The sequence below is a fragment of the Petaurus breviceps genome, unplaced genomic scaffold (assembly GCF_028583685.1).
Source record: "Petaurus breviceps papuanus isolate PSGF00001 unplaced genomic scaffold, PetGlider_PUasm1.0 186, whole genome shotgun sequence".
In the NCBI taxonomy this organism is placed as follows: domain Eukaryota; kingdom Metazoa; phylum Chordata; class Mammalia; order Diprotodontia; family Petauridae; genus Petaurus; species Petaurus breviceps.
In genome coordinates, this window is record NW_027185798.1 from 47,630,369 (window position 1) to 47,656,730 (window position 26,362).

The window sequence follows — 26,362 nt, forward strand, 5'->3', positions numbered from 1 at the left end:
TGCTTAAGAGCACAAATGTGACTTTTCCTTCCATTTATTAAACCTGTCTCTGCTCATGTTTCTTCTTAATACTAAACTCTCTGGCTCTCTTTTCTCCCCTTTCCACCTACCAAAAGCCTGCCTTGACCATTTGGTTATAATGCCTTTCACAATGGGGCCCTAGCTCACCCTCTCCATCTGCTGTATTTGTAACTCCTTTATCCAATCTACACTCCTTACACACACTGGCACCCTTGCTTTCTCCACATACTGCCTTCTCACCTTTACCTCTCAGAGGCCCTGGCTTCCCTAAAGGTGAAGTTTAGGTGCCACCTCCTCTTGTATATTCCCCCAGAAATTACTCTGTACTGACTTTTCTACATTTTGTTTCCTTCAATATAGAAATCTTTAATCTGGGGTCCATGAACATATTTTTTAAAAAATATTTTGATAAGTGCATTTAAATATAATTTAAATTCCTATGGGGGGGGGGTGCGGCCAGGTAGCACAGCGCGTAAGAGCACCGGCTCCAGTGTCGCCATGACCCGGAGATCGAATCCCGGGCTCAGACACTTAGCACCCACCCAGAAACAACTGGCCATGTAACCTTGAGCAAGTTACTTAACCCCGATTGCTTAGGGGCGGCCAGGTAGCACAGCGAGTAAGAGCACCGGCTCCAGGGTCAGGATGACCTGGATCGAATGCTGGACTCAGATACTCAGCACCACACCCAGAAATAACTGGCCATGTAACCTTGAGCAAGTTACTTAACCCCAATTGCTTTAAAAAAAAAAATTCCTATGGGATCCTATGTATTATCTTCTATGCATTTAAAAACATTATTCCAAGAAGGGGTCCAGAGGCTTCACGAGGCTGCCTGAGTGGGTTATGGCACCCAAAAGGTGAAGAAACCCTACCCTAACTAACAGAATGCAGGAACCTTGAGAACAGGAAAGGTTCTGCTTCCTGCCTTGTACTCCCAGAGCCCAGCATCATGCCTGGCACACAGAAAGTACTTAATAAATTCCTGTTGAATGAATGAATGTCTATTAACCCAACCTGACTCAGACAACTTCTTTAACTTTACCTCACTCAGCAATTACATACTCAAATGTGTAACTAAATTAGACTGTACTTTTTGATGCAGTGCTTTGTGGTGTATATAGTCTGAAATCATTTCAGGTATACCAGCTATGCTCCAACTAGACTCAAGGTTAGGACAGCACCTCAAATACTCCTGACTGTCAGTTACAAGAGACTATTCCAACTCATCCCTAGCCTCCTGAAAAGCTGTTTCTAGTCATCACAATTATTGATGATGTCAACAAAGCCGCTCACTAGAATGAGAACATTTTGATTAGAGACTTAGATTGCAGAATCATAGAGCTAGTCAGAGATCGATCATAGTCTAACCTGTGAAAGTCTAATCTATAGTCTGATTCCTAAACAGCAATCTTTCCTATAGAACATCCCTAGCAAGTGGTCATCTGGTTAATGCTTTAAGACCTCTAGGGATAGAGACCTACCACCTCTTAAGGTTAGATTGCTCTATTTTTCAATGACTCTAATTTTTAGAAAGTTTTTCCCTTACATGGAACTGAAATTTGTCTCTGCATCTTCCCCCAATAGTCCTAATTCTACCCTTTTGTATCATAACAAACAAGTAATCTCTCTCTTATATAACAAACCTTGAAATATCTCAAAATAAACTATTGCAGCCCCATAAGTCTTCTCTTTTCCAGGCTTAACATCCCTGGTTCTCTCAAAGGATCCTCACATGACATTTTTTCAATTTCTATCTACATAGATGTTCTCTAGAATTCCAGCTTAATAAACTTCTTACAATGTGACAAACACCCCTCTCCTCCTAGAATTGAATACAATACTTTCTGTGTGTTTGACTAGTAAAAAGTACAGTGGGACTCTTACTCATTGGACATTATACTTTTATTAATGTAGTACAAGACTGCTCAAATCTTAGAGCTCATTAATAATCCAATCAACAGATTATGACTGCCTAATTTAGCCTAAATAATATATTATTATATTATATAATATATGCTATAAAATTATACATTATAATTGATATATAAAAATAATATAATCTAAAACAGTATATGATTCTTAAAGTTCAAAATTTTCCAGTAAAATTTCATTTGTATACTTGTCAAATTTAGTCCCAATCTGTCTTTTCCTGGAGACCAATTTTTACCTTCACTGTCTCCACTCTGAGTGGCAACACTTCCTCTGATGATAAAAAGGGGTTCCCTTCAAATAAAATGAAGGTTGACCATGAATGAGAGGAATGGCTGAAAAAACTGGCTAATTCAGGGTGTTGCCATTCTAAGCAAATCTAGACTTTTGGGACACCTTGCATTGAAGCATCCATTTGCACGTTTCAGTCTCCTCTTTGCAGCTGGAGTGTGGCACCTACTACAGCAGGCTGCAAATGCTTCTCAGGTTGCCACATACTCACCACACGGCCTAGGCTATTGCTTCAATTCTTTTTCCTGACAGATGAAGCAAGTTCTGCCTTTCTATGAACAGAAGCTACTGAACAAGAGGAAGCTAAAAAAAGTGAGAAACACTCACGGCTCTGGCGGCTTCCCCAAAGTCAATCTTTAGTCGTCCCATGGCTCTTATAATTGCAATGATGGACTGGATGGTGTTGCTGTAAACAACTACTTTATACTGTTTACATTCTTCCTCGGAATACCCATCTTCATGGATGATTCTTAAAAATAAAAAAAAAGAAAACCAAAACCCATGACTATTGCTAAGATTGAAAAAGGACCCAACAAGCCACTGATTTTTAAAATACTAAGTGAGAAATGCAGCTTTACAAAAAGTCACGTTCTAACTTACTTCATTTGTTTCACAATGGTGCTTTTACCAGATTCGCCAGCACCTGAAATACACAGAAGATTCACTTTAAATTTCTCAATTCTCAAACATTTTAGATGTGAAAAATCTTACTCAAATTATCTTTGTCACAAAACAGTATTTTTTTCAGTACTTCAGTATGTGTGGCTCAGCCACAAAATTCAACTTACCACAGTGTCTTAAGGCTTGTTTTTTTGGTATTACTAGCAAAATATATATACTTCCATAGAAAAGTGTTACCACAAATAAGCAAATAATAATGGCTCACATCTGCATAGTGCCTGAAACTTTAAAAACACCTCACACCAATTTTCTGAGATAGGTACTCTAAGTATCATTATTTTCATTTTACAGATGTGAAAACTGAGATCCAGTAAAATTAAGTGATTTGCCCAGGGCAATAGCTAAATAAATGTCAGAATTGGCATATGAATGCATGCCCTCTGACTCTATCCAATGGTCCTTCTACTATATCTGAAAATACTACTTTCTATGCTGGTCACCTTTACCATAGTCAAGTCTACTATTACTGTATGACCTAAAATTGAGGAGTTCCTAACTCCCAAGCACATCTGTTATTCACAAGCAGATAAGTCCACAAGTGACCCAATTTGGGGTAAGACTCTACCAATTACTCACTACACATTTAATACCACTGCCCCAAGTCAAGGCAATGCAATCACTAAGGCAGATTGCTAGTTATAGGTATTTACCTCAGTTTATCAACAGAAGGGACAACAACTCAAGAGATTCTTTTGTCTGTCAGTACATACACATCTATCCCATTCTGTTTTGGTAGTCATAGTTCTGGAGTTTAGAAGTTAGGAATTGAATGATAAGGCAGGATAAAAAATATCCAGCACAATATTTTTAAGTTAATAGGATAGCAGAATTTAGAGCTGAATGTGATCATCTACTTCAACCCTTTCATTTTACAGATAAGAAGACTGAGGCTCAGAGATGTACTAAGACCTGCCCATGTGGCAAAACTAGTATTTGAACCCAGGTAGTACAGTGTAAGATCAGACCCAATCCTCTTTGCACCATCTATAACACAAGGCCTCCCTGCTCACACACTCTCATGTACTTTTCTCCCTGATGATCACTAAAAATGAGACTTAGATCACAAACTGTTTAGTCCTGTAATATCCAACAATTTGATATTAAGAGTGAAAGGGTTCTCTCTAATATAGTCAAAACACCATGGTGTACTTTTGTACAAATAAGTCACTTATAAATTGTGTATTTTTTTGCCTAGTCTTAACTATAAGAACAATATACAATGAGTATGGTTATCTCACTTATAGCACTCAAACTTATATATAGAGAAAAAGTGCTTCTCATCAGTGGTGTTAAATTCAAACAGAAACAGCTCCCAAAACCACACACTGATTTAGAAAACCACAAATTAACACTATCTATGCTGTACTGTGTTTTTATTTATTTTGCTATTCATTTCCCAATTACATTTTAATCTAGGTATTCAAGAAATCTGCACCTGTTTTATATTATTTACTCTATGCTAGAAAACCTAAGTTCAGCAAAAGGAAGAAAGAACACAGATAAAGCAAACAGCTAGCATCATCAAAACAATATTTAAGTAGCATATGGTATGTCCAGTATGGCTTTAATCAGCACTTTATTAAGGAAAAAAAAAGATGAGCTCATTAATTGTGTTTTCTTATCTTCTGGCAAAGCTTCTGTATAAATAGCCTTAAGACCAAAACCCGCAAATTTGATTAAAGGGCTACAGAATACCCAAGTGGCTGATTTTCCTATTGCTTTCCAGAATGGCCTGGACCACTTCACAGGCCCACCAACAGTCCATCAGTGTGCCTGTGTCAATCTTTGCCATTTTGATGAATGTGAGGCAGAACTTTCAGAGTTGTGTTAATTTGCATATGTTAGTGACGTGGAACACTTTTTCATATGACTGTTGATAGTCTGCATGTCTCCTTTTGAGAAATGCCCACTTTATACCCTTTAATCATTTCTGTACTGAGAAATGTTTCTTGTTCTTATAAATTTTAATCAGTTTCTTTTGTATCTTGGATATGAAATCTTTATTTAAAAAATCTGTTGTAAAAGTTCCTTTGTGGGCTCCCCATTCCAATTTAAGTGTTTCCCTTTTATTTCTAACTTCACTAATTTGTTTGTGCAAAAAGCTCTTTCGATTTTACCTAATCAAAGATATCCATTTTATTTCTCTCTGATCCTGTATCCCTCATTTGGTCAAGAACTGTTCCCCTGTCAATAACTGCAAGAGTTATCTTCTGCCCTAATACTCTACTCCGTCTATGAGAGGACCTTCTCTATCTAGACTGTGTGTCCACTGGGAGTTCTCTGTGACATATAGTGTGCAATGTTGCTCTAAGCCTCATTTCTCCCAACTGCTTTCCAATTTTTGGCTGACAGTGCGCCCTTCCCTCAGTGATTGGTCTCACTGTGTTTATCAGACACTGCTATCACGATCAATTGCTTCTGGATCTAGATCAGTTCACTTTTTATTATGCCACACTACATTCCCTCTTTTTCTCCTTTTCCATCAGTTCCTCCCATCTGTTTATAAACCTTCTTTTCTTCTCCCTAAGACACATCTTGAAAAAGCTTTCTACCCCAGATGCCTCCACTTCCTCATCCACCTACTCACTGAACATTTTACAACCTATTCATTCACCTTAAATTGTTCTTTCAAAGGTCACCAAAGACTTCTACACTATAAATGTAACAGCCTTTTTTATTCAGTCTTTATCCTCCTGACTTCCTTGGTAACATAGAATAGTGAAGACCACTTCCTACCTTGGCTTCAGACACCACACTCCTAGATTCTCTCTCTACCTCTCTACTATTCTTGCAGCTCCTTGCTTATGCTCAGTCCTTACTAACGGATGTTCCACAGGGTCTGGCTTTAGGCATCTCCACATTTTTCTCTATACCCTCTTCTTTGGAAATCTCTTTCACTCCTACAGCTTCAAAGACCAGTTCTAATTAGATGCCTCCCAAACCTGTATCTCCACCCATAGGCTCTAGACTTAAATCACAAAATTTAAGAGTAGAAAGGGATTGTAGAGGACGTCTAGTACAGCCCAGGAACAAGAATCCCCCTCCACAACATTTGGCTGTTCAGTCTTTGCCTGAAGACCTTCAGTGAGAGAGAACTCACTAACTTCCAAAAATGTCCATTACTCTTTTGGATAGTTTTAGTAGTTAAGTTTTTACTTTAAATCATTCCTAAATCTTCCTCTCTGCAACTCGCTCCCAACATCCCTAGTTCTGTACTCCAAAGCCTTGCAAACCAAAGTGCAATCCTGCTCAATATGAGAACCCTTCAAGTACTTGAAGGCAGCTAACATGAGCATTTCCCCCATGCTGCTTCTTCTCCACACTGAATGTCCCCAGTTCTTATCTAATAACAATAAAATAACAAGGAATTACATAGCACTTTTTTTTTTGAGGGGAGAAGGCAGGACAACTGGGGTTAAGTGACTTGCCCAAGGTCAAACGGCTAGTAAGTGTTAAGTGTCTGAGGATGAATTTGAACTCAGGTCCTCCTGACTCCGGGGCCAGTGCTCTATTCACTGCGCCACCTAGCCACCCCCCAATTACATAGCATTTTAAGTTTTGCAAAGCTTTAAATATATTATTTCATTGGAGCCTTACAACAGCCTTATGAGGTAGGTGCTAGTATTATTCCCATTTGACAGGAGGGGAAACTGAGTCTGGAAGAATTAAGCCCAGTCACACAGCTCACCTCTGGGGTAAAACTGGAAATAGGTATTCCTGACACCAAATCCAACATTCTTTCCAATGCACCACCTTGTTGCTTCTGCTGCCTGAATTCCATCAGCACCTCACACTCCATATGTCTCAAAGTGAGCTTATTATAAATCTCTCCTCATAAGTCTGGCTCTCCTTCTGACTTCATTATTTCTGACTGTGGAATAGCCATTCACCCAGACTCCCACATTCACAACTTTAGTTTATCTCTGACTCTCCATCTGTACCACGTTTCATGCGTCCACTACTAAGTTCAATTAATTCTATTATTCCAAAGTCACTGCCCCCACCCCACATCTTCTCTTTTTATTCCCACGTACATCACCCCTAGCACTAACCCTCATTATCACTCACCTGCACTATTGCAATAACCTCCTTACAAGTCTCTCTACCTCCCACTCTTGTCACCCTCAAACCCACTCACTCTTCTGGGCTATGTCACTAATGGGCTAACTTTCCTTCTGCACAGAACTAGTCATATTACAGGGCAGCTAGGTGGCACAGGAGACAGAAGACCCAGACACGGAATCAGGAAGACCTGAGTTCAAATCCAACCTCTGACTAGCTGTGGAACCCTGGGCAAGTCACTTAATCCTGTTTACCTTGGTTTCCTCATCTATAAAATGATCTGGAGAAGGAGATGACAAATCAATCCATTATCTCTGCCAAGAAAACCCCAAATGGGCTCACAAAGAGTCAGACCCAACTAAATTGACTTATTAACAACAACAAAGTTAAATTATTTCACTCATATAAAGTGGCTTTCTACTGCCTGCCAAGTAAAATGAGTACTTCCTCAAGAACTCACGGTTCATTGTTATCTCCTTACCTTTCTAATTTATTTTATATTCTTTTCCTCCATGTAGTCTATATTTCAGTTATGTTAGACTACTCTCTGATCCCTTAATGTGGTCTATGTTATTTATGTCAAGTGTACCACCACTCTTCCAATCACCCAGGTTCATAACCTTAATGTTATATCCTAGACTCCTCACCCTCCTTCACCCAACATCTGTCACTTCTACATCTCCTTCTCTTGTATCTATCACTTTCTCTCCCATCACCCAGTCATCACCCTAAATCCAAGACTTCATCACCTCTCTCCAGCCTACTATAATAGCTTCCTAATTGGTTTCTCTACCTCAAGTCCATCTCCATTCTATATGACACTCTGATCTCACTCTCAATGTGCATTTGCACGGGCTGTCCCCTATGCCTGGAATGTACTCACTCCCTCAAAATCTCTAACTTCCTCAGCTCAGGCATCATCTTCTACATTAACTCTTCCCTAATCTTCTCAACTGACAGTAGCTCCCCTTGCCCCCTGGATTACCTTGCATTTATTTTGTATATACCTACATATGTATATGTCTCCTCTGATAGAAGGTAAGCAATTTGAGGACAGGGACTAATTCACTCTTGTTTTTTTATATTATCAATGTCTACCACAATGCATGGTACACAGCAGGCACTTAATAAATGTTTGTTGATTGATTTTGTTCTCCTGCCTTTGCTCATGCTGTTCCATACACCTAGTATGTCTTCCTTCTCCCTCTGTGTCTGTTAAAACCTTACCTATCCTCAAATGTCACATTTCCATGAAATGTTCCCAGTTATCTTTCCCCTGGCCTTGAATACTACTTTGTTTTGTACTTCTCCAATATACTCACCATGTATTACTGCTTATTTTTATCTGTGCATGTGTCTTATTCCCTCAACTAGAATATAAACACCATTAGCGCAGGGACTATAGCTTATCTGAACTCTTGTATCTCCCCCAGCACCTAGGACACTACTCTACACAGAATCAGCACTTAATAAACGCCTCAACAAATTTCTTTATCCCTTTATTAGTTATTTTCACCATTCATTAAATCAGTATCTCAGGCTACCTGAAGGATTTATTTTCAAAGTACCTCCCATGACAATTTAATGATAAATTATGCCTTTTTCTTTTTTCTTTTCTTTTAAAGCAATTGGGGTTAAGTAACTTGCTCAAGGTTACACAGCCAGTTATTTCTGGCTGTGGTGCTAAGTATCAGAGCCTAGATTCGATCCCAGGTCATCCCGACTCTGGGGCTGGTACTCTTACTCACTGAGCCACCTGGCCACCCCTATGCCTTTTTCTTTATTCCAAAAACCTTTACCTATTCAGTCTCTTTTTTGATCACTACAGGGAATGCCTCCATCAAATTCCTTGTCTTTCCAGCATGAAATCTAGTAGTCACCTATAACTCCTCACTTCTCTTCTTTCCTTACACCAAACTGTAACAAAATCCTGCCTCTTATGTATACTTCTCTTATCTGCCAAGTTTTTGCACTAAGCTTTGGCCATATTGTACGACCGTAACCTTTTAAATCTCCCAGCTTTAAGTCTTGCCCATCACTTCAATAACATCACTATTAAATGAGTTAAAAGTTATTTATTTAAATAATCACTCCCCAGATTCTTCGAGGGGTTCCCTAAAATCCACTGCACTAGATACAGGCTCAACTTTTATTTTATGGAATTGCAATGCTTCCCTCCTATTTCTGTTTGATTTGCTCCCTATGCTCACTTCCAAATTCAAGTCTTTGCCCAGGTAGCTTGTCCTATGTCTACTTTGTATTGCATATTTATTTCTCTCTCCTTCAAAATCTACTACAACACAAGAACATTCTCCTATTTTATGGTTCCTCCTATTCCCTAGACTCTAACCTTTTCCTCAAGTGTTTAGTGATCTCTTTAACTACTTACCCAGTTCCCTCCTCTTAGACTTTACTCACTGTCTATTTTCCTCCTGCTTTCTGACATTTGAAGCAGCTCCAAGACTTTTATCTCCTTCAGGGTATTTTCTTAAACAAATCCGAGGAAATGCATTTCCTCCCATCCCCTTAGCCTGCCTTATAAAACTCCAATAACTTAAACCTCATTCCTTACCCTTTAAATATAATTATGCTTGTCTACTTACAATGTTCAATTATTTAATTCCTTATCTAGTTCACTTGGTTCATTCAGGAATGTATCTTGGAAATGACACCATCAGAAAAACTTGATGAAAAAAACCACACCCCCATCTGTTTCTCTTCTGATTTTTACTACATTAAACTGTGTAAAAACTTTTTAATTTTATGTCATCAGAATTATACATTTTAATCTTATGTGATCCTTTCTCAAAGTATACCATATCATCTATAAAAAGATAATATTTTTCTTTGCTTATGCTTATTTTCTCAATTTCTTTTTCAAATAAGTTTCTAGCATTTCTATTCTAGCTATACCAGCTAAAAATGTAGCACTGTATTAAATAGTAGTGATAATAGGTATCCTTGCTTTTACAATCCTAATCTTACTGGAAAAACCTCTTAACTTTTCTCCATTAACATGAAAGGTCTGTTCTTGGATTTAGGTAAATACCATTTACTATAATTTAGGAAATGTCCTCTTATTCGTGATTTCTAGTTTTTAATTGAAATGTGTTGGGATTTTTGTCAAAAGCCTTTTCAAAATCTGTTAACATAATTATATGCTTTTTGTTATTTATAATTAAAATGATTTATTGTATCTATACCAATTTGGTCACAGTGTATAATCTTTCTAATGCATTGTTGTACACTTCTTGCAAATACTTTAACAATTTTGCATCAATGTTCATCAGGAATATTGGTCTGTAGTTTTCTTTTTCTTCTTTGGATATCCTTGGTTAAATATCAAGACCATGGAAGAGATTAGAAGGGTTCCTTCTTTTTTTATTAGTGCAAAGAGTTAAGATAGTATTGTAATTAATTTTTCTTTCAATGTTTGATAGAACTCATTTATGGACTGTCCTGGGATTTCTGCACCTGTCCCTTTCCCCTTTTGGAGTTCATTTATGACTTGTTCAATTTTAGTTTTCTGATATCTAGCTATTTAAATAGTCTATTTCTTTTGTTAATTTTGTTAGTTTATATTTTAAGTATTCATCTATTTCCTCTAAGTCATAAGTTTTGATGGCATAAAACTGGGCAAAAATCTCTAACAATTTATTTCCTTTACAATTGTTTTAAGTTCTCCTTTTTCACTCTGATATAATTTAGTTTTCTTCTTTTTAAAATCAGAATAGCTACGTATCTACTTTATTAGTTTTTTAAAATCTAATTTTATTTATCAATTCAATGTGGCTTTCAGTCCTTTCAATTTAATTTCTTATTTAATTTTCAGAATTTCTACTTGTTATTTATCCAAGATTTTTTAATGGTATAAACAATTAACTAATTTATTTTTTTCTCTCTTTCACTGACAAAAGTATTTAGAGATATAAGTTTCCCTCTAGGAACTGCCTTCGTTCCATCTCTGAACTTTTGGTAGTAGTCTAATTATTGTCATTTTCTTTGATGAAATTGTCTATTGTTGCTATACAATGTTTTTAAATGTATAAAATAAAATGCATAGAATTACAAAGGAAATCAATTATATTGAAAAACAAAACCTTAAAAACAATACAAGTTCTCAGACCCCCAGGTTAAGAAGCCCTGCTCTATTTGTTATACCAGGCTTCTTCTAAGATCTGGTAGTAATGAGATTAAAGTCAATCAATCAATAAACATTTATTAAGCACCTATGTGCCAGACACCATAGTAAGCATGGGGTTACAAAAGGAGGCAAAAGCCAGTACATAGCTTCAAGGAGCTCACAATAAAACTTCTAAGACCACTAAACCTTTGACCAACAATTTCAAAAGTGAAAGGGAGTGTGTACATGGCTTAGCCAAACTTAAGATATGCTTATAAAAACAAAGCCAAGCACAAGCTGGGGATCCATTGGTAAATCATTCACAGAAAAAGGAATATAAATAAATGATCTGGACATCCTCTCGGCCGTGGTATGTCAGTGTTGTCTTACTTTTGTAAACAGTGTATAAGTGTTGAGACTATTTAACTCTGCCAGCACTGTTAGTGTTCTTTTCCTTCTCAGATTACCTTGAATTACTTATCTATGTATAAATTTATTCATTTTTGGTGCCATCCTCCCCCTTCCCCCAGTAGAACCAGAGGCTCCTTGAGGTAAGGATCTTCACTTTTGTCTCCACATTCCCAGCATCTTGCACACAATGGTTAATAAACAGTAGCTGAATTAGATGATGTCAAGAATACAATGCCTTCACTGGCTCTTTCACTCAATGGAATAAAGTGTATAAAGCAAGAACTTAGATTAAGGTGAAAAGTTATTCACTCACCAAGCATTTAAAGACCACCTGCTTTGCACTGTACTAAGGTACAAGGTGCTACACTTGATACAAAAGGATAACTACCTAATCAACAAAAGAGAAGAAACTGAATGAACTACAGAGAATTTTTTTTATTATGGTCATAACAAGTACCAATTAAGTTTCTTAAGCATTATATGTTTTTAAAATGTGAACTAAACAAATCATTTGCAACTAAAAGATTTAAATTAATGACTAGGCTTCAATGATCTCTTCTTTATGCAATCTAATAACATTTTATAAAAAGCGATTAAAATGTAATTTTTAGAAGTTGGCTAACTGAAAGAGAAACAAAAATTCCATCCATCTGCTTCCCATTATTGATGAGATGCAAGAACACTTTAGACTCTGCTCTCAGCCTGATCCCACCTCAGTTCTGAGCTCTACTTGTACCCCCTTGCTCTAAGTACCAAATGATTTTCTGGTGCCCAAAGCTACCTTGCATCTCTTTAAAACTTTAAGGAGTATTCAATGTTGTACCAAATAAATTACCAAAAGATTACTTCAGGGAGCTAGAAAAAAATAATGAAATTTATCTGAAGGAAAAAAGATCAAGAATCTTAAGGAAAGGGCGGCCAGGTAGCACAGAGAGTAAGAGCACCAGCTCCAGTGTTGGGATGACCTGGAGATCAAATCTGGGCTCAGATACTTAGCACCACACCCAGAAATAACTGGCTGTGTAACCTTGAGCAAGTTACTTAACCCCAATTGCTTTAAAAAAAAAAAAAATCTCAAGGAAAATAGAGAAGAAAAGTAGGAAAGGAGGAGACTTGGCAGTACCAGTTATCAAACTATATTGCAAAACATTAATCATCAAAATGATTTCATACTGTTAAGAAACGGACAGTTGATCCATTAGTGGAGTATATTAGGTATAAAACCTATAGAAGTAAGTGAACACAGTAGTCCAATGTCTGATAAATCCAAAGATCCCCGCATCTGGGGCAAAGAATCATTTCTGACAAAAAACTGCTGGAAAGAGTGGAAAGAAAATTGTTTGGTAGAAGCAAGTTATAGATCAACATCTCATATTGTGTACTAAGAGAAGCTCCAAATAAATATCAGATATGCAGAGGGACATCTCATTTTTGTTTTTTTTTTTATTTTATTTTTCCAATTAGCAAAAATTTATTGTTGTCCCTTTCCCCATCCCAGTAGAGGGAAAAAAGTAAACCAAAAAAAATTTTTTTTAAAGTAATCACACATACATAGTCAAGCAAAAGAAATCTCCACATCGGTTATTTCCAAAAAATATATGTCTCTAACTATAACCATAAAAAATGATAAATTAGAGGAACAAGGAAGAAACTGTCTTTTGGATCTACAGATAAGGGGGTTTATGATCATGACATAATGGAGAAAGAGGGGCACAGAGATAAGATTATGATTACATAAAACTTTTAAAGATTTTGCAGCTAAAATTAGAAAGGGGGTTATTGTGAAAATATCTCATACCAAGTTTCTCTGATAAAAGTCTCAATTCCAAGATATATGAACAATTAATTCATATTTATAAGAATAAGAGTCGTTTCCCAATTGATGAATGGTAAAAAGTTATGAACAGGCAATATTTCCAAGGGGAAAATTCACGCTATCAATTATCTATGTAAAAAATGAACCCAAGATATAATTAGAAAAATGCAAATTAAAGGAATGCCAAGTTTCCACTTTACACCCATCAGATTGGCAAAACTGATAAAAAAAAAAAAAGGAAAATTACTATCACTTCAGGGGCTACAGTAATATAGGCACATTAATGTATTGTTAGTCTAGCTATAAATTGGTCCAACCATGCTGGAAAGCAATTTGGAACTATACCTAAATAGTCACTAAGCTGTGCAAACTAGGCCTTTACCTCAGAGAGATCAAAGAAACAGAAAAAAGTACTATATGTACAAAAATATTTACAGCAATTGTTTTTGTTATTGCAAAGAACTGTAAAGTAAGGGAGCGGCTGCCTGTCAATTAGAAAATGGCTAAAGAACAAAGTAAAGTACATGAATGTTATGGAATAGTATTATGTTACAAGAGATAACTACAGAGAAACTTGGGAAAACTTTTATGAATTAATGAAAGTGAAGTTAAAAAGAACCAGAAAAATTATTCAGTAACATTAAAGACAGATACTTTGGAAGACATAAATACTCAGACAAACTAAATGGTTCAACATGACTACAGAGGACCTAAGGAAGCATTCTACCCACCTCTTGACAGAGGTAAATAGCTCAAAGTGCAGAATGAGACATTTTTTGAACATGGCTAATGCAAGTAATGATTTTGATTGACTATGTATTTGTTATAAGAAAAATACTTTGAAGGATTAAAATAACTAACATTCACGTTTCTAAAGTGTGTAAAGCACTTTCTGCACATTACCTTGCAAGACAGATATAATAGTTCCATGAGACAGGTGTTATAAGTATTATATCCATTTTACAGGATCCAACTAAACTGTGCCTCAAAGAGGTTAAGAAACTCGCTCAAGGTCACACGGTTAATATCAGAGGCAACTCTCTTGAACACCCTTTGGAGTCACTGTTCACTAAGTACCATGTAAGCCAATAACATTGATCTCCCTCCTCATTAATGCCCCATTTCCCCTAGGTACTCAAAAGGCTCTCTGAGGTAAAACTGACCTTGGCCATACTTTCTGCAGAGCTCAGCAGCTAGTGGACAGAGTGCTGGCCCTGGATATCAGTTCAAATTCAACCTCAGACACTAGATGTGAGACCCTGGGCAAATCACTTAAACATCTGTCTGCCTCAGTTTCCTCAACTGTAAAGTGAGGATAACAGCACCTACCATCATGGCAGAAAAAAAAAACCAAACTAAGCTCCTAGTTCTAAAACCTGTTCTAAAAGCTATGTAGGATAATATTTTTTCAAATTTTGCTTGATTTAAACTGGGTGCTCACAATCCCATTGAGTCAATCCAAAAAGGCAGCTTAGTCATTTTTACACTTATAAATCATCTGAAGAAAATATTGATTTGATGAGCATTTAGTTGCTTACGAGTCAAACCTGAACTAGGATTTTTTGGGGGGAGGGCAACTGAGGGTTAAGTGACTTGTCCAAAGTCACACGGCTATTTTTTGTGTTAAGTGTATGAGGCTGGATCCGAACCCAGGTCCTCTTGACTATAGGGCACGTGCTCTATTCGCTGCACCACCTAGCCGCCCCTGAACTAGGATTTCTTAAGTGCTGAAGTGAAATGGAAAAAAAGGAGGCAGCCAATGGAAAGAAAAGCTAAAGGTCAGGATAATTAAGCACAGATTAAGAAATAGGATATAAACATGGCTACTTGGAAAAGGTTTAAAATCCAGACCCAAATTACTATAATACTGCTGTCAGCTGTATGCCTATAGCATTGAAAGTAACATTAGTTTACTTAAAGCAATCACTGAGACTAAGGTTACTTTCTTCCATACAACAAAAGCTGGTAGTAACTTAAGGTTGTACAGATTCAATTTTTGCTTGGAAAAATACTGTCATAATGCAATCAAGTTGGAAAAAACTTCCTCAAACTGTTCAAACATCACATCCCCTAAAAAAGCCACCATGGTAGCCACAAGGCCACCCACCTTCCTACTATCAGTCAAGAAGTAATAAAAAGCTCACACTTTACACCATGTCCTTATACTCACACACTTCCTTAGAGTCACTTTTCTAAATATAGTCACTTCTTTGGTAAATTTTTTTTTAAAGTCCTATTTCATTTTTACAGATAAGGTTCTTAAGTTTTGTGTCATGGACACACTTGGTAGTCTGGTGAAACCTATGAATGCTTCTCAAAGTAATGCTTTAAAATGTATAAAAAATGCATATATGACTTATAAAGAATTAATATCGAAACATCAAAAGTTTTAAAAAAAGTTCACAGGTCCCAGCATAAGAATTCCTGGTTTAAGGAAAGACATTTTCTGAAACCTCAGAAGTCTCCCAGGAATACTCTAAAACCAAACTTTGGGACTTGGGACACAGTATCAACTGTGTGCTGCTCCTATTTTGACTGGCATAGTGAAATTAAGCCAAAATTGTGCCACCTAAAGAGTAACCAAAAGGGATAATAATAGAAAAAAATCTTTAAAAAAAGAAAAGACACAAAAATTAAAAGGATCTTCAGAAGAAGTTTTGTGGATTTTCAAAGCAATGAAAATAGGAGAATAAGTCTAAGTATTAGGGTGGGGGAAGGGAGCTGATTTCAGCATCATAGAATAAACCAAAACATGGTGAGGAAGTGGTTTGGGACTTAATGGACACTTAACAAATGCAAAAAAAACCCCCACTATTCCCACTGAAAATTCTTCTTCCCACTTAAGAATTTGTTTTGACTTTTTAGCACTATGTTACTACTTCAATATTTAAATGATTAATGATTTCAAGAAAAATATTTCTTATAATAACTAATATGTAGTATAAGAAGAATTTCTGTTTTGACTTCCACTATTTTCAGTATTTTGAGACATTAACTACTTTCTGAACCTGATGCAGAGACTGGCGTTGATCAAAGTCAACTCCACTTAAAGAAAGGAAGAATTCAGGTCTAAAGGCTGAATCCTCCTGTAACATCTAAGAAGAGAAGTGGGCCATAATTAAAGAACAAGCCCAACATAATTAAATTCTTTTGGAATCTTTTGCTTAGTTCACATCAGATATATTAACTCCTATTACAGCACATCAACCTGTCATGGAAAATAGGACATTTCATTTACATAGGCCACTGTACCAAAACTAGAACAGTTCAACAGTGATCCCAACACAATGTTATTCAGTTCAAACAGCTTGAATTACAGAAATGATATGATTGGTTACTAAGCAGGTAACAGGATAGCCTGGGATGGATACAAGGTTTTAAAGATGACTAGTTGCTGAGTTTCAAAATAAGATCACACAAACTGAAAATAGAAGGAAAAATGAGAGAACAACAAGCACAGAACACTTTTCCTATAAGCACAGTTGACAAGACAAACTATCTCCCAAAAAGGCATTCCTCTTATGAACACTTACGTCTCAGCCACTTTTCTAAAATAGCATCAGGTTTTAGAAACAATGCTCAATGAAATTACTACTAAAAGTAGTAATTTCCTCAATTTAAATTCTAGTTCCCAAATCCTAGCTCCTTCCTCTATTGATTATCTCTAATTTATCTTGTTTGTACATAGTTTTTGACTGTTGTCTCTCCCATCAGACTGTGAGTTCCATGGGAAAAGGGATTGTTTTTGGCTTTTTCTATATTCTCAATGCTAAGAACAAAGCAGATGCTTAAAAAATGATGGCTGATTGACTGATACTTGACCAGATGTATAGCCATGGGCAAATCACAACCTACCTTTCTCATTTCCTGATCTATGAAACAGACATAATTCTTTAGAATCTATTTAAGAAGGTTATGAAGTTCAAATGAGATATTTATTGTACAGGAAGCACTTTGCAAATTAAGGGGCCTATGTAAATGTCAATTATTACCTATTACAGATCAAGTTGGAGCAAAATTTCAGAATCAAAACATCACAAAACAAGTTTCAATAATAGCTAAATCATTCCACCTAGTTATAAATAATAGATTTATAAAAAATCACAGAATTTTGTCAGTGAAGGGGGCCTTAGAGACCTAATTTAATCCCTTCCCTTTATACACATAAACTATGAGCCACAAGATTAAATGACTTAGTCATATAGCTAGTTATTAGCTGAGTTTTTAGAAAGAATGATATCTCCTGACCTACAGGTGAGTTAATGCCACAACATGACATATCACCTATTCAGAGGGAAATACAGATTCTAAGAGATGTTCAATCTCTGAGTTTGAACAAATTGCCTTAATCTACCATATTTTACTGGATTTGGCAGAAAGAAAAGTTTTAAAAACAAACTAATGTAACCTCATCAAGTCAGTATCTCTATTGTTCTGAATATAATTAGCAGTACAGCTATAATGTATAATCTATAAGCACTTCTTTTTGTTCCATACTGTTTTATTCTGTAGATATTCCTTGACTACTTAAAGACTCCTGAAGACATAGATGAGAGTGTGGACAACTAATATTTATAGGTAATAAGAAATAAAGTTCCATTCTTGAAGAATGATTCAAACTATTCCTCCATAAAGTTTTTTCACCAAGGCTAACAAGCAGCAAAATTGAAAGTTTTGAAATTTACTACTTCTTTGGCCCCGTCCCCTCTTCTTGATGATAAAGCAATGAAGCTGAAAAAAGTTAGGCGGTGAAAGAGTCTAACAAAAGGCTTGAACTCTGTACAAGCTGAAAAATCAGCTTCTAATACTTTTGTGCTGACTATTCTAAAACAATCAGGAAATACCCCTATTTTCTGACTCAAATTTGGGTGCATGTATGCAATATAAATAATACTGATGATTTACTGGTACTGTTTTTATTACCTGACTGAAAGTAGGACTGTGCTATAATGTATAATCCACAGCATCGCCATCTTAACAGTGGAAAACAGAACTTCTTAAACTTATAAGTGAAATTTGATAGCATTCAAGAGGAAATAGTTCCTCTCCAGGCATATGATGGATGATAGCATCCCATGTTTACCAGGATATAGTGTCTATGGGTTTATCTGTCTCATTGGTATCATTTTCCCTAGTCAAAGATAGGAGTTTGGGGGTTAGAGGGCAGAAGATCAAAGGAGAAACATAATCAAGGAAAAGAGAATACAAGTGAGAAGAAAAGAATACAAAAGCCCTATTTCTCCCTTTTTCATTCACAAGCAGAGGAGAAACAGCTGAGATGAAGGCTGGGAAAGTGAAAATTACTATCATAGGTGCCTATCTATCTAGAAAGCACCTTTTTGGAGGAAAATAGGGACAATTTTTAGGTCAAGGTTAACATGTTAAATCTCTCTGGTACAGCTAAAGTTAGGAAATTAAGAACTGCCATTCAAGAAAGTAAGTTGCAGCCCTGATCACTACTTATTAAATATATTTGGTTCTTCTGTAATTTAAATATCTACTGCGCAACTATTTGCTCATCATCCCTTAAGTCCTATGGAAGATAAGAGGTTTTCTATTAAATTAAATTCCTAATGGGATTTAACATTCTAGTTGAAAAGATAAGAAATAGACATTAAATAGTTATGAGCACAATATGATTAAATGTTAATGTAAGTAGCACAAATGATATGTTACAGGTGCTCAGAGGAGAGATCAATGTGAGTTACAGTAGATTGTAAAGGCCTCAGTCTTCTAATTCTCCAAATGTGACTTACTTATAAAATACAGGAGTATTGACTGAATTAACTAGATGGAACTCTGAGGAACGTTATAGTTTGACCCCCTCATTTTACAAATGAGGAAACTGAAACCTAGGGATGTTAAGTGATTTATTCAAGGTCAGAGAAGTAATAATTATCAGTGGTGGGATGGACCTTAACTTAAGGACTAACAGGAATATAAGACACTAATATACAGCATTACATAAGTGCTTTAGATTGTTACAAAACAAAGTGTTATTATAAGAAGTTGAAGGGGAGACCAGGAAAGGCTTCATGGAGGAGGTATCTTTTGAGTTTGTCTTTAAGGGTTAAGTAGGAATGGAGGACATTCTAAAGCAAAATGCATACAAAAAAGATAGCTATAAGAACACAAAGTACATTCATGGACCAATTTGGCTAAAGTATAGAAAACATGTAAGGGAATATAAAATAAGCCTAGAAAGAAAAGATGGCACTAGATTATAAAGGGCCTGGAATGCCAGGCAAATGAGTTTAACCTTCTCTTGCCTGGCATGCAGTAGTGAGTCACCAAAGATCGTGGGGCAGCCATCTAATTCTGGAGATGTCTCCACCTCTACAGCTTTCTCCTCCAATTGGTGAGCCCCTGCCTGGGATACCTATTTCAGTTAGTGCCAGGCCAACCATGCTCATTTGTCCCCCAGGTTTGATCTGGGCTCTCTAAATTGCTCAGGAACTCTCCTTCCCTATCCTTCCAAGTTTTCTTTTGTGCTGTTATCCTTTGTTAAAATGTAAGCTCCTAGAGGGTAAAGACTGCCTTTTTCACTTGCATTTGTATTCCCAGAGTTTAATATACTGCCTGGCCCTGAGTAAACTCTTAGTAAATTCTCAATCATTCTATAAGAGTGACAAGCTCAAATTTACACCTAAGAAAAACTATTCAGAGCTTAAGCATATTGGGGGGTGAACTGAAGAGCAGGAAGAGGAAGACATGTTAGGGATCAACAATGCAGCAAAGTGATACCGAAAATCCCTCTTAGGGTGGATGGGGCAATGGAAACAGAAAAGAAAGCACAAATGTAAAAAATTTAATCATCCCACAAATATTTACTAAGCACCTACATATGGTATGAGGTACAAGGACAGGGATTAGACATACAAAGCCAAAACAAATCCAGCCCCTACCATCAAGGAATTTATGTTATAGACTGACAGCATTTTATAAGTGACTGGATATAAGAGTAAGAGAAAGAAAAGTCAAGGGCAAAGAGAATATTTTGAACAAGGAGACAAGATGAAAAGTCATGCCATATAAGGAGGGGATAAATTCAATTTAGGTATGATTAATTTAGAACCTTAAAAATTTCCTACAATTCAGAGTTATCCAGAAGTGAAATAAATGGGCTGCCTCAGAAGGTGGTGGGTTTCCCTTCACAAGAAATTCTTAATTATCTGGGATTGCAACATCCCTTTTTTGGTCGTTGACCTGTTTGGTAGTCTGCTGAAACCTATGTATCCCATTCTCAGAATAACAGTTTTAAATTCATAAAATAAAGTACTAAGGATTATAAGAGAAGCTAATCATAATGAAATAAAGATGTAATTTTCTTCCCATTCAAGTTCACAGACCACCTGAAATCTAGTCATATTCTAGGACCCTTACAGCTGAAGAACCTCTAGACTAGAGGGTCCCTAAGATCTCTTCCAACTTCAAGATTATGTGATATTCATCTAAAGTTACTTCCCTTAATAGATAATGTGTAGAACAGCCATCATAACTGGCCATTAAATTTTGCAAACTTAAATATGCATAACCAGTTTTACAATACAAGGGTTTAAGTGAGTCAGAGGATTCAGATTTTCTGTATATTACTTCACTTTGCCAAACTAGTTCAACAACAAAATCCCACAGAACTATTCACTAGTTATATGATTCCCATATATTAATGTTTTCCCAGAGAGACAAAAGGCAGAGGAAAAAAAAAGAAAAAGAATTTAGTACCCAAGAGCTGAGTATTTAGCAGATAGAACTACTACATAATTGTTATCTGAAAAAAAAAATTACCAACCAATCAACAAACATTTCTTAAGCACATATTATATGTTCATAAGCACTGGTGAGTAGGAAGGTAAGATTGAAATAATTCTTGCCCTCAAGGAGCTTACATTCCTTTTTTTTTTTAATGGAAACTTCCATTCTAATGGAGGGAGAAATCTTGTGTAAATAAACAAACACACAACAGATCTGTAAAATGAATACTGTACTAGGTAGTTTCAAGAGAAAATGTGTTAGGGGAGGCTAGGTGCAGCAGTTAATAGAGCACCATGGAGTCAGGAGGACGCGGGTTCAAATCCAGCCTCAGACACATAACACTCCCTAGCTGTGTGGCCTTGGGCAAGTCATTTAACCCCAACTGCCCTGCTTTCCCCCCTCCAAAAAAAAAAAAAGGAGAGAATGTATTAGCAGCTAGAAGGAATCAAGAAAAGATTCACAGAAACTGGTGCTTGAATTGAGTCTCGAAGGAAATTCCAAGAGATGAAGTTAGGAGGAATTCCATATACTTCAGGCATGGAGGACAGCCAATGTTAAGGCATTAAGATGGGAGATGGACTGCTGTGTGTGTGTAGAACAGCTAGTAAAGGAGTGTAGCCAGTTCACAGAGTAATACTGAGTTAGAGGATATTGTAAAGGTAGAAAAGAGAGTCTAAATAATTTTGCTCATACAGCCAGAATAGTTAAATAACAACAACCCACAAGCATAAAACGCAAATAGTCAAAATAGTTACATAAATTCCCCGTATAACTAGCCTGAAAAAGGTAAAAATGGAGAGTGAAAAGGAAAGTGAAGGAAGGTAGAAATTAAAATGCAGAATAATGACAAAGATAAACAGAAAATCAGACCCTGGAGACATAAATTTTCTGGAAGTAAAGACTCACCCAAAAATGCCTTACATTTGACCAAAAGAACAAGACAGTGAAGTGCAAACATCTGAGTAATATTTTAGTGATACTGATGACAGAGCAAGTTAATTATTATATCTTATATTTCCTGATTTTGAAATATAGTTATTTTACTTAATTTTCTGAGATGAAGTAGTCTTAATGGAGGTAACACATTCAATAGCTTCCAAGACAACAGAGAATTCTTTTTTTTTTTAACTTTTGGAGGGCAATTGGGGTTAAGTAACTTGCCCAAGGTTACATGGCTAGTTTTTGTGTGTGTGTGTGTGTGTTAGTGTTAAGTGTCTGAGGCCGGAACCAAACCTGGGTCCTCCGGACTCCAGGGCCAGCGCTTTACTCACTGCGCCACCTAGCCACCCCCAACAGAATTCTTGATACGAGAAGAAATTAATTTCAAAGTACACTGATTTAAAATGCAATTGAAATTGGTTTTGTCTTAAACTCAATAGTAATAACTATATTATTTTACTGGCAACGCTGAATATTTTAAAACTTCAAGGATCTGTAATTCAATTGAACCACTGTGGTGTAATGGAAAGATCACTCCACTTCAAGTCAGGAGAGGCCTGAGTTGGACTTCTGCCTGTTAACATGAGGTGTGAGCTTCCAAGAAGTAGCTTAACACTCTGTGGGCCATGATTTCCTAATTTTGAAATAAAGATAACACCTGTAGTTCCTACATCACAGGGTTGTTGTACAGAGCAAATAAGAGAAAACAAAGCTCTATGTAAATGTGAGCTCTTGTTATTATTCCTTCCGCTAACAACCCCACTATAATTTTGTAGATGGCCTTAGTGGCAATGCTGCCGCCATACCCCTCCCCCACCAACCCCCCACTCCTCCACTCCGAAAAGAAAAGAAAAAAAAATCATCATCCTGTTGCCAAACCTCTTAGAGTAAGTTGGTTCTCAGGCAACAAGCACACAATTGGTCCAGCACAGGGACACACACATTCTAAGCTTTCCAGTACAGCAATACCCCGGCTAGTGCTCCACTGGCATGGCCTTTAAAGATCACCCGTACACTACAGTGAGGTATCATCAGAGCATGACTTTAGTGGAAAGCCAAAAGCGAATGCTAAATAGTATACTTTCTCTTTAAAAAATACTAAATTACTAATGACATATATATGTTTTTCTAGCAAATGACTTAAGGGCTATTAACAAACTTAGTGAATTATTTGTGTAAATGCAGGCTGCTTTCTAGGCTAAGCACTATTAGTCGTTTTTTACTAGCCTAAGACTGTAACAGTTTTTGTTAGAAATCTACATTTTAAACTAAATTAGCTTTTCATGAGTCTGCTGATTCACTGTTTAACATCTTTTTTGTTTAACTGAATTCTCTTTCTCCCCAGACTAATTGCATCTACAATTCCCAGCTTAGCAAAGAATAACCACAGGCTTCTCCACAATACAGAACTATCCTGTTTGGAGGATTTAATGTGCTTCAGCATATCCAGGAGCACTTTTACCCAACACAGGGCTAGCAAGACCATTCTATTCAGTTTTGCTGGTATCACTATTTCCAAACATACATTTATCAAATAAAATCTGTGATCTGTGAAGTTAATTCAGAGTGGAGATGAATATATGTACTTATGTATGCATAGGCATGAATATTAGACAAGACACACTTAAATTATATGGTATTTTAGTGTCTAATTTAGGCGTCCCTTCCTATATATCTTTCTTGAATACCTTTTCAATTAATAGTAGCAACCACAAAGACTGCTGAACACCAATGTAGACCAAAGAGAAAAAGGGGGCTCCCCAACAAGGCCTTCTGTCCCCAGGAGAAGCTCTAGCTGCATTCCTTCCCAGCTTTACCCTAGCACAATCAAAACAACCCACATCACCTTCATAGGAGCTCTCCACACCAATAAATTAAAGTAACTGCCTATCTACTTGTGAAGTATTTCTTTTATATCTACCGTAAACAAGGCAGATCAGGCTCACTCCTGCCTGTGTGGGGCAGGTTTTGCTCATAAATAGAGAAAAAAAATCCATTTTGACTTTATGTATGTATACTATGTAAGAACACTGGAGAATCTGACTGGTTTATTTTCAATCTAACCAAGTGAACTTGTCCAAGTACCACCAAATTTTAAGAGTTTTAAAATGACGAAGTAAAAATTTTTAAATAAAGTACAACAATTTTTATTTAAAAAATATGAGCTCGTAAAAAAACTTGAGTCAGATATTATTAACTTCACCTAATTTTAGAAGCACATGGTGCATTTAAACTTTACAAAGGTGCTTTCCCCACTATTACCTGGTGAAGAAAGTAGTACAAGTAGTATATGCATTTTACAGCTTAAGGACACTAAGACTGAGAGGTTAGAGACTTGCCCAAGGTCTCTGAGATGAACTCTAATTTGAATCCAGGTCTTTGGACTCCATATACAAGCCCTTTCCACTTAAATATACTGCTTCCTTTTGAACAAGGGTACACTGTGTTCTGAAGGAACATATTAGATGGAATAGAAGACAGTGAAGTACAGCCAGTACAGCGAAGTACAGAAGATAAAACTCGCAAACTCGAAGACAAAGAGGCATGCTGGGAAACATTTGGGTAAGGATTAAAGGAGGACAAAACATTAGTAGCAGTTATTGGGGAATCGCTAACAAACTGTGGCAAATGAACTTATGTTCATTTATTATTGTGTCATAAATAATAATAATAGTTAGCATCCATATAGCACTTCAAAGTCTGCAAAGTGTTTTAAAAACATCTCATTGATCCTCACAACCCTGGGAGGTGGGTGCTTTTATCATCCCTATTTTACAGATGAGGGAACTGAGGGAGACAGGTTAATTCCAGGGTCATACAGCCAGTGTCATACTGAAGAAGGACTTGAACTCAGGTCTTCCTGACTTCAGATCCACCACTCTTATCCACTAGCTGTAGAGGAAACTGAAAAGACCTTTATGAACTGACGCAGAGTAAAGTGAACAGAACTAAGTGAACAATTTATATAATTATAACATGACAGAGAAAAACAACTCTGAAAGGAATAAAACCCTATCAAGGCAATGATAAACTATGAGTTTAAAAGAATAATGAAACACTCTGCTCACTTCCTGACAAAAAGGTGATGAACTTTTTTGTTTTATTTATTTATTTTTTGTTTTTGCTTTTTGGAGGGCAATTGGGGTTATGTGACTTGCCCAAGGTCACACGGCTAGTTTTTATGTCAAGTGTCTGAGGCCAAATTTGAACTCAGGTCCTCCTGACTCCAGAGGTGGTGCTCTACCGTGTTTCCCCGATAATAAGACACTGTCTTATTAAATTTTTTGGAAAGAAAAACACCAGAGGGCTTATTTTCAGGGGAGGGCTTATGTTGTCCTGCCTCAGCTCTCCTCTGTGGCACTGCTCTCAATGGCACCAGCAAGCAAATCACTGGGGAAGAACAGGATGACGCGCTCACTGCTGCAGCTCTGATTGGATGCAGCTCGGAGCGCGGCGTGCGTTTCACGGGGGGGGGGGGGGGGACGACAGTGCATAGAGGGGGTACCGTAATGTAGCGTGTAGCGCAGGGGATCACCTTCACTACAGTAGCAATCTCAATAGGGCTTATTTTCAGGGGAAGGCTTATTTTAGAGGAATCTTACACAGTAAGGGGAGGGCTTATTTTTGGGATAGGTCTTATTATCGGGGAAACATGGTACTCATTGCACCACCTAGCTGTCCCTGAAGTGATGAACTTAAAATGCAGAATCAAACATTTTCAGATGTAGCTAATGAGAATATGTTTTGCTAGATTACTTAGCTATGCATTGAGGAATGGGGGGGTGGGGGAGACACTTTGTTTTTTAATTTGTTCAATGGAGAGTAAAACATTAATTTTTTAAAAATACCTGTTACTTGAAAAATAAAAATAATGAACTACTTTTTAAAGGATGTAATGGTGAGAATATATTACAGACTATCTAACCTAGAGGACATGACTGGATGATGCATGTCTGACCCAGCTCATAAAGTTGGCAGAGAGAATAGCTGTGATAGGGGACACATCAGTTATCCTGTTAGAGATCTCTCTGCTAAAACTGAAGTAGATGATAAATAAAAGTTTTACTTTCCTTAATGATCTTTCAAAAGAAGACATGAGAAGTCTTGCTACTATGCTGGACCTAATTAACAACAAACAATAAGAAGGTAAACAATGACTAGAACCTTGGAAGTTGGTGACCTCTCCATCTTAAGAGTTCATAGTAGTTAAGAAGGTGAATATCAGCAGCCACACAACCTGTATTTTCAAAGCATGATAAATAGGAATCCAGGGATTAAGACTCTAAAATAAAATTCTATCAATATAGTCAAAACTGATACAGATGAGAAACAAA

At 36.7% G+C, this 26,362-nt stretch overlaps 1 protein-coding gene across 1 annotated transcript in view; it reads right to left on the bottom strand.

Annotated features, from left to right (window-relative positions):
* Positions 1–26,362, bottom strand: part of GNAI3 (G protein subunit alpha i3) — a 50,202-nt gene that overhangs the window by 17,349 nt on the left and 6,491 nt on the right. The window contains exons 2-3 of the mRNA XM_069090433.1: positions 2,845–2,887; positions 2,572–2,713 (exon numbers count right to left, since the gene is read on the bottom strand). Of these exons, the coding sequence (XP_068946534.1) occupies positions 2,572–2,713; positions 2,845–2,887 (185 nt within the window). The remainder of the gene's footprint in view (positions 1–2,571; positions 2,714–2,844; positions 2,888–26,362) is intronic.